A 15,215-nucleotide genomic window follows, 5' to 3' on the forward strand; every position below is an offset into this window, starting at 1 on the left:
CATTTATAATGGTGTTAAATATATTAAAAAGTGTTTTTAATTTATAAAGGGGGGAAGTCACACTCAGAGGGTTGCTATGTGAAAGGGGTCACCTGTACAATAGTTTGAGAGCCATTGGCATAAAAACTCCTACCCTAGGATACTCCTGCTGCCTTTACATTCTTTTTATAAGACTGGAGTCTATAAAGGAACCAAACAAAAATGGAAAACCATGCTAATGACAAATTATTCCTGAATAAAATGACCTGTCTGGTTTAAAATCCCAGATTTAACATAGTAATTAATTAGCAGTTTGTCTGAACTTTCTTCTGTCGAGAACGCTAGCTATTGGTAACAGCAATCACCTCCTTTTAAATTAAATCAGAATAAAAGACTTTTCCTTCAACTGCTTCCAACTCTATTCCCCACTCCCACAATATGTACAGTTTCAAGTCTGTAGATGAGTCCCTTAAATCTGCACTGATGATGAAACCCACTGCAGATGATCAACTACTCTAGTTTAGCAAGTATATAAATAAAACACAATAGCAAACGGTAACATTATCTGATTAAAATATGACAATATAGATTATTGTTGCAACCACCGTTATATATTTGCAGCAAATTTTGTACAAAGGTTGTCAAATGAGGTGTTGTCATAAACAGATAGCTAAGGGTTAATGTCTCTTTCACCTGTAAAGGGTTAACAAACAGTGACCTGCAACACCTGACCAGAGGACCAATCAGGAGACAAGATACTTTCAAATCTGGGTGGAAGGAAGTTTGGGTGTGAGTTCTTTGTTCTTGGGTTCTTCTCTCGGAGGGTCTGAGAGAGACCAGACATTACTACAGGCTCTCTAAGTTTCTTTTCATATAGTAAGTAAAACAGGCGGTTTAGGCTTTTTAATTGTTTTACTCTATTTGCAATTGTGGATCTGGCTGGTTAACTTTTATATGTTTAGTTGCTGGGAATATTTTGATTTGTATTGGTACTGGGGGGAAGGTCTCTTTCTGGTGTCTGTAAGCTATAGGACCCTGTAATAGTTACAGCTTGAAGTTACAGAGATAATTCTTTACTTTTTCCTTTCTTTTATTAAAAGATTTCTTTTTAGAGAACCTGATTGGTTTTTTTTTTTCTGTTTCCCTTGTTTTATCCCAGGGGATTGGGATAACTCACCAGGACGGGTGGGGAGACGGGAGGGGGAGAGATAAAATCTCTCTCTGTTTACTTGAATCTGTTTGCCTCTTTGTGGAAGGGAAGAGAGATGCTTCTCTGTATGGAGATTTAAAAGGTTAGATCAGTATCTCAGGATAGCCCAGGGAGGGAAGTTCTGGGAGGGGGAAAGGTGGGGGAATGGTTTATTTCTCCTTGTTTTAAGAACCCAAGGAATCTGGATTCTTGAGGTCCCCAGGGAAGGTTGGGGAGGTCAGTGCCCCAAAACACTATATTTTTGGGTGGTGGCAGCCTGTCAGATCTAAGCTGGTAATTAAGCTTAGGGAAATTCGTGCTAGTATCTCATTTTCTGGACTCTAAGGTTCAGATTTGAGAAAGAATGCTAGGACAGGTGTCTATAAAAAGGTTATGATTTGCTGGCTCTGATAATGCTATCTGTATGCATGTATCATTTTTGTGTGTGAATTTGTAAGTATTGGCTCTATACTTGGATTTCAAAGATTTGCTCCTGGGGTACCACCCATGAAGTAATTAGCCAGCACATCTTGGAGGGCCTATTCAAATTGAGTGGCCCATTGAAAGAACATTTAACTGACAATGGACCATGGGAGACATCTATCTGCACTTAATGGAATGTCCTGCTGTGACTAGGCAAAATGCACAGACACATGACTTGTTCATGTGACTCCAAACTCCATCTTGTTGCTGTGATTTTCCACAGTAAGAACAATGGGATGCCCTCCACATGGCAAGAGCTATAAAAGACCCTGGAAAAACCTCCATTTTGGTCTTCAAACCTGCTTCTTACCTCTGGAGGAACTTTGCTACAAACTGAAGCTCTGTACAATGGACTGAATGACCCATCAATGTACTACAGAGTCTTGACTTAAGCCAGCAGTTTATTTCATCACTGCTACAAGCCTGAACCAAGAACTTCGCTATTACTGTATGTAATTGATTCTTTTAACCAATTTTAACTCTCACCTTTCTTTTTCTCTTTTTATGAATAAACCTTTAGATTTTAGATACTAAAAGATTGGCACCAGCATGATTTTTGGGTAAGATCTAAGTTATATATTGACCTGGGTTTGTGGCTGGTCCTTTGGGATCAGAAGAACCTCTTATTTGATGAGACTGGTTGTAAAGAAACACTCATCTCTGAATCCAGTGTTTTTGCTGGTGATATAAGAACTGGGATGCCTGAGGAAACTGCCTTTGTTTTCTTGTTAGCCAGTGTGGGTGAAACAGGAGTTTACTTTTGTGGCTGGTTTGGTATATCTTATAAAAGATTAACCACCAGTTTTGGGTTGTGGTTTGCCCTATTTCTCAGCAGTTTGTCCTGAATTTGGCACTCAGTTATGACCCACTAAGGCATGGTTACACAAACAAACCAATCAAGTGTGCTGCATCAAACAGAACATCACTAATCTGCATTCATGCAAGAGGAGGCCCAGTATGGATTTGTGAGGTCTTTGAAGTAGCTCATGTTGTGAAAGACAGTGGCATCAACACCACAATTATAAGCAAGGTTCAACATACACTATAGCAAGCTTCCGCTAAATTCTGCAAGACTGGTGGAAATTCTGTGGCAGATTTATATAAATTAAAAATAGAGAGAGTAATTGCATTATTCATTTTAATATTGAATTCAGTCAGTACAATAGCCTCTGTGTTGTTTTATGCTGTTCCTACATTTTCAACTTTTAATAGGCTGCAGATTTTGGTATTGATAATGCCAAACTGAATTACGGAAGCTGTCATGGTCAGAAGTAGAAGGTTTTGACAGCTGAGTAAGGGACAGGTGGGTCTTTTCATGCACATAAGGGAGGCACATAAGGCAGTGTTTGTGGGGTAAGCACATTAGCTGTATGTTTCTATAGTTATCAGCAATTAAATGGTTAATGTTTGGCTTTATGTTGACATCTTTAGGTTTCAGAGTTAACGCCCCATTATGATGACTGGGAAAATTCACACATCTTAACTACTGTTTTAGTCTCTCTGCAAACTGTAACTGCTTCAGTCTGTACTTGGTTCACATTTTCAAGCTGATCTTTGCAAACTTGAGGCCTGATTTTCTTTTTTAAATGAAAAGTCAGATTCTAGAGCACAATTCTGCGGCAAGGAAAAAAATTGGCAGAAAATTCCACGGCTGTGGAATCTTCAAAGAGGTCTTGATTATAAGCACCCCAAGGCCTGATTTACAACATTACTGAGTCCCCAGGGAGAGCCAGGATGTGACCATCTACTGTAAATGACAAATTATATACATTTAACCACAACTTTCTTCTGCCATTTTTCATACCCATTTCACGTGAAACATTCAACACTAAAGACAGAGTCCTCTCTGAGTATGTGTGTGTTCACTGATACATACACTACTGAAGTGGACCACAGATAGGGCCGGCTTTAGCACGATTCAGCCAATTCCCCTGAATCAGTCCCCACGCCCCTAAGAGGGCCCGCAACATCCTGAAGGAGCTGCTGCTGAAGTCCCACCACTGTCTTTGGCGGCAGCTCACTCACTGCCGCAGAGGAAGGTCCCTCCACCAAAATGCCGCTGAAGACCCGGCACTGTCGGCGAGACTTCGGCGGCAGCTCCTTCAAATCGGGCCCTGCGGTGCCTAAAGCCAGCCCTGACCACAGAACTAAGTGCCAGAGAGAGCAAGCACATAGAGACTCATAGTTTATTCATCCTCATATTTTTTCCTCTTTAAAATTCAGGCATCTCTTTGGGTCTGATCATGTTTAGATTGGCAAAACCTCCAGTTACTTCAATGGAAAGAGGATCAAGCCCTTACAGAGTAAGTGATTACTAGGACAGATGCCCTGTTTTCCTCAGCAATATTCTAAGTTCTCTCACAGGCAAAACCTTGAGCTTTGTACTATAATATACTTATGTGATATGTAGATCCTTGTATTGCAATATGGCATATACCATGTTATTCCTCAATTATAAACAAACAAAAAGTAGGAGAAATTAATAGTTTTTCTCTTATAATGCCTTTTTTGAGTATATTCATATGAAGGAGTAATAAAACCCTAATGGTTTCTGACTGTTCTGATTATAGTGATATATACTTAGCATCAATTATTAAGATTGTTCACAGCCTTCAAACTATTTTATTAAGCACATATGGACTTCTATTGTAGTGAATAAAAAAACTCTTTATTCTAGAGGTAAATATTAACCAGCGTAAATAGTAGTTGAATTTTGATGTTCAATCAAATAAGAGGTTAATAGCTATATTCTTACATCAATTTTGAATACCTTCAAAACAAATATTTGGAAATATCTCCCACGATAGCCATGAAAAGTTCAACAGCTTTTCCGTGTAAACTAAAGGGAGCTGGACATCCAGAAAAAATTACGCAAGGGTTTCACAAAACTTCTGCTGCAGACAAGTCACGATGCATGCATATCCATAGGCAATATGATTTGTTAACATCGTACTGCCTCTCAGTATTACCTTTTGAGGAGATAAACAACAGCCTTCCATAATTGTTTTCAGCCAACCAGGACAAAATATTTTTTTTCTGCATGTACTGGTAAAAGAGAGAATATATTGTGTAGGCACTTGGCTTCACCTCGTTCCTTACATACAACATACTGAGTCAATGGGAGTTTTGTTATCAACTTCAGTGGGGCCAAGATTTCACCTAATGTCTTATAATGAAATGAAGAATTAAGTGGCCATAATCAAATCTTTTAAAATTTTCCATTTTCAAATAAAAAAGATTCAGAGCTATACTATACTCTTGAGCCATGAAATTCCTCTTCACACCAGTTAGGAGTTATCCATAGAGAGAGGGCAAAAATATGGCCCTATATATATAATTGCTCCCCTCACAAGTTAATTTTTACAAAGTAAACAAAATTCCCTCTCACAGCATCTCTAAGCAACAATATTACTAATAAAAGCCTCAGCTGCTGCAAAATGACATGCCCACATGGACTCTTGCACATGGGTGGAGTACCAATGATTTTGGTGGGATTGCACAGACCCAAAGGTCTACATGCCCTCTACATGGGTGGATCTCTAAAGAATGAAGGAAGAAACAGGTGGTAGGGAAAAATAACTTATTTTTTGCACAAACATATGCCAGAAGAAAAAGATTTTAAGTAAAGTAATTACCAGTGTTTTACATATTTATTTGGTAAATTGTGCTAATTATTGGACTATTGTACCTGGAAGCAATTTGATTTGAGTATTGGAATAAAAAAGTGATAATCCTAGGCTATGTCTACACTAGAAATATAAGTCACCTATAGTAGATCAGTTTATAGCAACCACAGTTAATTACTGCACATCCTCACCAGGAGCGCTTCCACTAACCTAAGAAGGCCAGTGTGCCGAGCTGGGAGCTCAGTCCCTGGCAGCTCCCGACCCATGAAATTGACAAGGCTGCCCAGCTCTTGGCAGGGAGAAGGGTCTGAAGCTACCAAAGCTTCTCAGCTGGGAGCGGGGTCCAAAGCCACTGGGGCTTCTCACCCTGGTTCCCAACTGGAAGCAGATCCATTCTCCCCATGGCTCTCAACCAAGTGCAGGGGCAGCTGGGCTCTAGCTGCCTGGCTTTCTTGTTGATTTCACAGCTCCAGCCATAAAATTGACAAGATAGCCAATGTCTACACAGACAGTGTCAACCTAACTACACAGACATAAGCTGTACGCCTGTCATGGAGGTGTAGTTATGATGTTGGTGTAGTAGACCACTTACATTGGCAGGAGGAAGGCTGTAGACACTTACATAATTATGTCACCATAAACTGCTTATGTAGACCTGTGTAGTATAGACCAGCCCTTAGGCACTGTTGATAAGAGTATATATTACAATGGAAAAACATGACAACTAATTTATTTCTGCCCTATAAATGTACTGCACATAATTACATAGAAACTGGTGTGATGCTTTATAAAAAGATTGATAATCAAGTGTACACTACTGTTATAATCACTAATGTATTAAGGGAAGGGATAACTCAGTGGTTCAGGCATTGGCTTGCTAAACCCAGGGTCATGAGTTCAATCCTTGAAGGGGCCACTTAGGGAACTGGGGTAGAAATCTGTTTGAGGCTTAGCCCTGCTTTGAGCAGGGGGGTTGGACTATAGAAGACCTCCTGAGGTCTCTTCCAACCCTGATATTCTATGATAATTGCACTAAATCTGATAGATTACACTTGTTCATTGACACCTTACTCTGTTAAATATGATAATCCTGTTTACATGCATGTGTAATCTTTATATCTGAAGTTATGAATATTTGCTATGTATTTGTATCTCAGACGCATTATTCCTGGATGACACCTCCCCACCCAAATTTACATTCAGACTAGCCCTCACTGGTTTATAGGCCATCCATATGGTGATGGGCCACTGAAGGGAATGAGCCTTCCTGAGGACACCTCAGACACACAGAGCCAATGGCTACCCCTATGATTCAGTAAAGCATGCAAGGCTCCATCTTTTACCAATAACTTTCCATGCACATGTGACCCTGGACTCCATATTGGCCAGGAATTTTCCAGGCACCATGAGTTGGGCTATAAATTGCAAGCTGTGACATCACTGCTTTGTCTTCATTCCTGCTTCTCCTTTCCAACTTCAGATTATCTAGGAAAGCTTTAAATATCATTATTGAATGACCCTCACCCAGCTGTGTGAAACAGAGAGACATCCCAAGCTAGCAGATTTAACATCACTGGTATTATCCTCACATTACATTATCTCAGAAAATCATTTGTAATGTATGATTCCTTAATCATTTAATAACGCTTTCCTTTTACTAATAAAACTTTTAGTTTGTAGTTAATAAAGAATTAGCAACAAGCATAATTTTGGGGTAAGATCTGAGTTATATATTGACCTGGGGAAGTGATTGATCCTTTGGGATTGGAAAATCTTTATATATGATTAATCTGTTTTTCAATAACCTCTCATCATAAACTGATGTCTGGGTGGTGATAGGGACTGGACTGCCTAAGGAGACTGTGTTTTTAGCTTCTTGTTAACCAGTATGGTGATACATACTGGGCTTATCTTGGTGGTGGCTGGGTGAACTCTAACATTAAAATAATCACGTTTGGCATGTGTGTGCCCATTTTCAGTTCTGTCCCACCCCAGGCACTCATCCACAACTGGTCATAAAAGTGGCTTATAAATGCTAAAGCCAATAAAATGATATCTTACTGGATATTTTCACCAATTCACTTCAAAACCTACTTTATCAAAAAGTTTGTTAACATTTTCATGTACTTTAAGAAGGCAGTTTTCTTCCAATGATTGATTATTCATACGGGACCAATCACATTCTGACTTTAATAATTTTTGTAAAGACAAATGACAGATTTGTTTTGATAAAAGATCTCAAGGAGTAGTTATAGCAATACATTCATGGACAATTACATAATAAATGTTAGGAATTCAAAGACAACAGACTTTTCTTCTATAGGAATGAATGTGCATGCCTGAGAAAAATAAACATTTGAGAAAAACAAACAGCAGTTAAAAAAAAACAAAAAAACCAACGGTGTCCAGGGACATTCTGCCAAAAGTATGTTATATTTATGGTACAACAAAAATAACAAAATCTCTGCATTCAAAAGGTGTGCAGAATGGGGCCTTACATTTATTCACTTGATTAAGATACATAACAAATTATATATCACCATTTCATCTGCAGCAATTCTTCTCAAAAAAGATGTCCAAACAAAGAATAAATGTTAATGTATGTTGATGCATATTTGTTCAAGATTTGGGTGTTGTATTTTTTTGCCAGCTTTGCAGGTCATATTTTTCCACATGGCTCAGCCTGTCTAGCTCAGTTGGTAGAGTATCAGATTTTTAATCTGAGGGTCAAGGGTTCAAGTCCCTGGTCAGGTGATAAACCTCTCCATCTACCCCACAAAATAAACCTATATCCACTTTGCAGACAAACCCTGAATTTTGTGTGCATCTAGATGTTTGAACAGATAAATGGGTAGCTTTCCTCCTACCTGCTCCTTCACCTATTACATATATCCAGTGTGTTTGCAGTAAATGTGAAATTTTGTGGGTGCACCTATTGTAACCTAAAGTGTAAAGTTGACTTATTAACCTATTAACATGCTGATTCTGACCCATTGCACCTACTATATTTAATTTTGATAATCAATAATTTAAAAGGTTATGCTGATGAAACTGCAAATGACATGCTTTAGGGAGATAAACCTTATGTTTATTTATTGGGCTTTTCAGGGGGATAGGAATGAGGAGATTTATAAAAATCTCTTTTAATAGTTTAAACTATGTTTCTACTCTGAAGTCATTCTACAAATGGCATTGTGGGATTTCATGTCTACCTTGTCTCAATTTCCATATCACACTGACTTCAGTATACAAGTGTTATTTTCTGCCAGCCCAGCAAACTCAACCCAAGCTCCAAAAGTCAAATTCGGTTGTGGTTGTTTTCTGTAATATCAGTTTAACAGGACAAATCAGGTTCTCTGTTACACCTGTACAAACCTATTCCTTTCAGACTGTGCCCTCCATGATGCATTTGTGATACCCGTTGTAGTCAGTGACTTTACATAGTGGTAACTGATTTCACCTGTAGTTGGAACTTTTTAAACAATTCTGATGATTTATAGGAAAGTAGGAATAACATCCAGCTCACTCTGAGTTTTGTGGGTTCCTGCAGGGCGAAGACCAGCAAAGATCAATCAAAAATTATTTTTGTCACTAAAAGAAGCAGATACAACTCTGAATACAGGTTGAGAACAGATCAATTTAGTTAGACTGTTCTATTTTACATTCTCCATTTTTAGAGAAGAACTGCAGTGGAGAAAAAGGGCAGATGTAAATGCTATTATTTTACTGGTGAAACAAGAACTGTATAATATCATTCCCATAATTCAGGAACTGATATTCCTCCCCGTTGTTAGTACGGGCCTATGGCACAAAAATGTGTACTGATCCTGAAAGAACTTGTATGGCTCTGCTAACCAGTTTCCAGCCCAAAGTTAAGAAACATTATTCTTTAAAAATCACCCATATCATTCTACTAACCATCTTGGGTTTTTACCCGTGACTTCCATTATGGCTTTGACACAAAATGCCAGAATTAAAGACTGATTAATACAAATTTATATAAGCCCAGAATTTTAGAAGGTATGAACCATTCATTACTATCTCTAGCAATTTTTTGGGACGGGCCATTATCAGAATTCAAGAAGAACAAAATTGAATGACAACTATTTTAGGGTCCAAAAGGATCAGCCAGTCATATAAATAAATGCCTTCTACCCCGTGAAGCTGGTACCCATATTTCCCCAACAGTAAAAGTATCTGTTGTTATCCCTAACTGTTCATGAGATATCAACATTAGAGATGACCACTTGTTTACTGATCTGATAATACATTATCAGCAGAGGTCCAAGATGGTCTGTACCAACCCAGGAAAACCTGTAACCGGTATAATTACCCATACTTGCATCCTTGGCATACATAAAGTGTTTCTTTACAGATATTAAAATATTTTGCTTTAAGCCAAAATTATCCTAGACTAACCCAACATACTATAACCAAAACAAAAGTATGGTACATTGGAAAAATATGTGGAGAAAAGATGACGACAGGAATGAAGTAACAGACAAGGTGCAGCCTTGGGTAATGTAAAAACAGTTAAACTAATAAAACCAAACTCTGTATTTTATACTGTATCATTTTAAAATCAATCTGGAGACACTGCTTTTCTTTTAGCAAATGGGTTTATTGACATAACTGATCGTAATTGTGTACAGTATGTATGCATCTCCTATTAGAAGAATATCCAGTGCTAGAGCTAAACTAAGCGTGATATACAGTTTAATGCTACGCAATCCCCATTAATTTCTAGCAATAACAATGGTGTTGTCCACCGATAATCACTTAATCACACGGGTCCCATAGCTATATAGATATATGAAAGTAAACGAGCCAAGAGTTTAAGACATTTAAAAAATTAACTTAAGAGCTGATCCTGCATTTCTTCAATCCAAATTTCATTCAGTCCTGCATCTTAGTGATTTTAAGCGAAAATTTTCCTGCATGTGGACTACAAGATTTTGTCCCTGAAAGATACATCTTCACGAAACTTTAGACTAAGGGTGAAATCCTAGCCCCACTGAAATCAATAGAAAAATTCCTATTAACGTCAATAGGATCAATATTTCACTCTGAAATCCTCTCTGCACATAACTGGTAAGTGTTAAGGCAAATTCTCCTAACACTCCCTCTTCACTGTATTTGGACCCTAATATTAAGAAGCCATCTCCAGGGTGTAAAAGGCTCATTCCCATTCAGTCACTGGACTCTCAACAAGGGTACCAATTAATATGGTGCCTTTTGTAAATATTTGTTCATTAAAAAGCAGACAGACACCACCACATGACTTAATTTAGGCTACTGAACAATCATCAGACCATAAACAAAAAACTTTCTGGTCAGCACCAACCTAGGTCAAATGTGAACCAGTGACATAGAGACTGATGCCTCCATATATCATCAAACTCCTGAGCCATTCACTTCCTCAAGAGTTCATTTGAGGCACCAGGTAAAATGAACAGGAGCACAAGTAACTCCTATAATATTTGCATATAACTGTAACCACAGTTTGGACTTTTTAAAAATTAGCTCATTTCTAGACCACGCAAAAAGAACTAATGTAAACTAAACCACCATGTTTAATAGTGGCAGAAGCACATTTTTGTAAATATTTAGGGAAGCAAAACTCCCAGAAAGCAGAGAGCAGCCAATCATAAAATGATTAATACTACTCAGAAAACAAAAATGCATTCAAATAAAAGTAACATACTACTGCAAAAGATTAACTCAAGATAAAGATTTAACTTTATCATTACTCAATTAGCTGAGCAAAACACTGAGAAACACAGATTAACGTTAAAAAAATTACTGAATTTCACAGTGAGGTACAAGTACATATAAAACTAATTTTAGTACAGTAAAACTAAGAATTACTTATTGGCATAAGTTTGTTTCACATTTCTGAAATATCCTCCACTTATTATTGTTAAAGAAGGAATGCATCTATGCTACCTATCAATCAATAATTCACCTTAGTATGCACTCAGGTAGCTACGAAGATGGATTATTTGAAGGTCCACTGACCAACCATGTACCCAGACAACTAAAACACACATTAAAGTGTAGAAGTACCAAACAGTATTTATTTAAAACACAATTTTGGAATAATTCCTTGTAAACATTACAAAACTTGTGTTAGTTTTCCCTAGTGGTGTCAGCAATATATTCCTGCAAAACTAAAATCAATTGCATTATTGTTTTTTATATAAAAAGGTATAAAACCCACACACATACACACAGTTGTCTTGCATTCTATTTGAGTTAAAACAACCATATCATTCAAACGCTCTATATTCCATTCTGTTCAGATTCCTTGTATGTTGCAGAATTCGGTATTGATGCTGTTCCTAAAAGTCTTATTTCAATAATATGCCTAGAAAGTGATGATGGATTTAATAAGTCAGTGTTCAGTAAACTTCAAACACATTTCTTGTATCACATCAGTGATTTGGATTATTTGTTTGACCAGTGAAAGGTAACCTGGACCTTCTTAAACACAGTGCAAGAAGATTATCCTGAAAGACACAGTACATAAACTGCTGGCTCTGATGACAGAGTCCACCCCTGCTGCTATGTGCATTAGCTCCGATACTCTTCTGTTCTTCTTGACAGCAATTATTTTAAAATGCAGAGTTACTTCCTTAGGTTAATGATTTTTTTTTAAATCCTCAAGAAAGTACTAATATTTTTAAGGATTTCTTTATAATAAATGTGCCAGACCAAAACCAACCCCACATAACCCCTCCTGGTAACTGGGATGTGCCCACGAGAACTCCAGCCCCCTTCTACCAGCAGAAAGGAACACTGATATATTGAGACTGCAGTGCTGGAATTATGTAACAAGCTTGGGTCCCATCTGTTAGACTCACCCACATGGAGCGCCTAGGTCTTTACTCCAGGTGCTCCATCTCAACCCACTCCCCCTCTGCTTGGCAACAGCTTTAAGTTCCATGCAGCCCTGCTCATGGTGAGGCGACCGGGGGCAGGGAGGAACAACAACTCCCAGCAAGCTCTGCTAAACCATGGTGCCAGCATGGGGCCAGCTGGGAGTTGTAGTTTCCATGGGCCACACTGCTAGTCAGCAAATCGCTGCTGCAGCAGGTGGTCCTCCCCGCGCCGGGCACTGCTGCTGTCGGCAAAGCGCTCGCATGGGAACTCGATGAGGTCAGTCTCGCTGAGAGCACAAGTGACGGCGCTGCGGGGCGGGCGGTGGGACTGGAAGCCAGAAAAATCAGCAGAGACACCAGTGCCCATGGAGCGGAGCGGCCGGCGGGTTGAGTACATCTGTCGCACATGCACCGGTGCTGCCTGCCGCCGCCCCTGCATTTTCCTCCGCACCAGGCGGGATAGCCAGGCTGCCAGGGCCACGAAGAGCAGCAGCGCATTCACTGCCAGCAACACCAGTGTGAGGAGCTGCTGGTCTGGGCTGCCAGCAGCGCCCCCGTCGGGCAGGGTGACCAGCCCCACACAGTGGTCGCGGGGCGCCACCGGGCAGACGCGGCCGCCCAGCACCCCCTCCACACAGACCAGGTAAGGAGTGTCAGGGCGCAGCTCCCGCAGGGTGGCAGCTGTCTCGCTCCGCTCCGCCAGGTAGATGAAGCGCTGGAACTTGACAGTGGCCCCAAAGCGGTCGAAGAGGAGCCTGAAGCGCACAGGCCCCAGCAGGCGGGGACTGCGGTGAGGCCGCACCCACCAGCGCACCGTCACTGAGCTAGTGCCCACCGCCTCTACTGACAGGTTGCACAGGAAGAGCTTGTTGAAGTCGCAGGCGTCGGATACCAGCGGGGCCCCAGCCACAGAGGGGGCTAGGTGGTGCTTCCTTGCTCGCCGAGGCCACGCAGGGCCAGCCAGAGGCGGGGGTGGCCTGGAGCTGCCCAGCAGGTCAAGTAGGGAGGCCGTAGGGGTGGGCTCGGCTCTCCTGCTGCCTTGGGCCGGAGCAAGCCCCTCCTGAGCACCCAGCAGGAGAATAGTGGAGGCAGAGGGTAGGGATCCGGGTCCCCCTTGGGCCGGTCTGCGGCTGCTGTTTCCCCCAAGCCTCTCAGGGGCCAGAATCAGCTGCCACTGTTGCTCCCTGGGCCACTGCCCTGTTGCAGGTGGCAGGGAGGGAGATGGGGAGGTCCCGCTGTGGCAGTCGGAGCCATCGGGTGGCAGTAGCTGTGCATCCTGAACGTAGTCGAGGTACTTGCCGGCCAGAGTGGGTGGCAGGCGGCACTGCACAAAGACAGTGAGCAGCCGGCCCTGTGAGTGCCGTGTTCCTAGCCAACGCTTCAGGCCTCGCAGGCGGCAGTCACAGCTCCAGGCATTGCCGTCCAGCTCCAAGTGTTGAAGAGCCAGGCTAGAGGTGAAGAGTTCCCCCGGCAGCACAGCCAGTGCATTGTCGCGCAGGCTGAGCTCCCGCAGCTTGGGCAGGGGGCCGAAAGCAGTAGGGTGCAAGGCAGCCAGCATGTTGCGGCTCAGGTCCAGTGTTTCCAGGCTGCGCAGCGGCTCCAGCAAGGTGGCGGGCAGGTGGCTCAGCAGGTTCCCATCTAGTCGCAACTCCTTCAGTGCCCCCAGCCCAGCAAAGGCATCTGGTGCCAGCTGTGTTAGCCGGTTGCTGCTGAGTGAGAGCTTGGCCAGGCTGGGCAGGTGCTGAAAGAGGCCCCCACCCAGCTGCTGCAGGCTGTTGCTGGACAGGAGCAGTGTGCTGAGCGAGCGCAGTGGCCCAAAGGTCTCTGGGTGACGCAGCGAACTCTGCTGGTTCCCAGACAAGTCAAGGAAGCGCAGTTTGGCCAGGCCAGCAAAGGTGCCACGGCTCAGCCAGCGGATGTGGTTGGACTCCAGGTGCAAGTAGAGTAGGTTGGGCAGCCCTGAGAAAGTGGCTTCGCCCAGCGATGCCAGTGCGTTGCCATCCAGCCGCAGCTTCACCAGGCTGCCCAGGCCGGCGAAGGAGGCAGTGCTCAGGCGGCCGATCTCATTAGCATTCACGTAGAGGATGCGCAGCTTGGCCAGCGGGCGGAGGGTGCCCGGTGCCAGTACCACCAGCCGGTTGTTGCCCAGGTAGAGCTCCTCCAGCAACACCAGGCGCTCAAAGGCCTTGGGGTGCAGCCAGCGGATGCAGTTGTACTGCAGGTCCAGGCGCTGCAGCCCCGCCAGGCGGTGGAAGTCAAAGGCAGAGATGTTGGCGATGAAGTTGCCCCCCAGGCTGTAGGTCAGGATGCCCTGGGGGTCGGCGGTTTTGGGCACAGCCCGCAGCCCCCGGTTGGTGCACAGGAGGTGCTGCTGCAGCTGGCAGTCGCATGGCTCCGGGCACATGGACTCCACGGGGGGAAGCAGCAAGAGGAGGGAGAAGCAGCCACAAACCACCCCCGGCAGCAGCAGCATCAAGCCGAGCCTGCGAGGCGCCTCCATCCCGGGAAGAGCTGCGGCAGGCTGCTTCCCCCGCCGGCTTTGTGTCTCTCCAGCATCCCACCCTCCTTCCCCGCGGCTGCTACTCGGCCCCTCCTCTGAGCTCCGCCGGCAGCGCGCCCTGCCCAGCACCGGGGCTACTTGTTGCACTGGCTGAGCAGGGGGAGCTGCAGCTGGGCTCGGGATCCCCGGGCAGGAGCCGCCGCCGCAGCCCCTCTCAAGCCCGCCTCGCTGGCCTGAGGCTCCGCTGAAGTTGCTGCTGCTGCTGCCGCTTCTTTCTCCCCCTGCAGCCGCGCCGCCCCGCGCCGGCCGCTCTGCCTGCCCAGCCCGGCTCGGGACGGGGAGAGCTGGTGCAGTCCTGAGTGACCCCGCCGCTCCCGCTCCCGCTCCGCTCCTCTCGGCTCGGCTCGGCGCGGACGGGGCGGAGTGAGGGGGCGAGCTGGGAAACGACCAGCGCGGAAACTTCCCACACTTTGCCCTCGGGGAGCGGATGCGAAGCGGGAGGCCGGACCTCGCCAAGGGGCGGGGGGAACATGGGCGGCAGCAGGGATAAGAGGCTA

General features: G+C 43.6%; 1 protein-coding gene and 1 non-coding gene across 2 annotated transcripts; one reads left to right on the forward strand and one right to left on the reverse strand.

The window, feature by feature from the left end:
• Positions 1-7,505: 7,505 nt before the first annotated feature.
• Positions 7,506-15,215, reverse strand: TRIL (TLR4 interactor with leucine rich repeats). The gene has a single exon (XM_030550856.1). It carries the CDS (start codon positions 14,656-14,658, stop codon positions 12,346-12,348), a length of 2,313 nt encoding a protein of 770 aa, XP_030406716.1. The 5' UTR covers positions 14,659-15,215; the 3' UTR covers positions 7,506-12,345.
• TRNAK-UUU lies at positions 7,959-8,031 on the forward strand. Its single transcript has one exon. It is a non-coding gene; the product is annotated as a tRNA-Lys (tRNA).

Source organism: Gopherus evgoodei, chromosome 2, assembly GCF_007399415.2.
Source record: "Gopherus evgoodei ecotype Sinaloan lineage chromosome 2, rGopEvg1_v1.p, whole genome shotgun sequence".
Lineage (NCBI taxonomy): Eukaryota > Metazoa > Chordata > Testudines > Testudinidae > Gopherus > Gopherus evgoodei.

Coding starts and splice junctions, on each gene's coding strand:
- TRIL (XM_030550856.1), bottom strand. CDS start 14,658: ATGGAGGCGCCTCGCAGGCTCGGCTTGATGCTGCTGCTGCCGGGGGTG.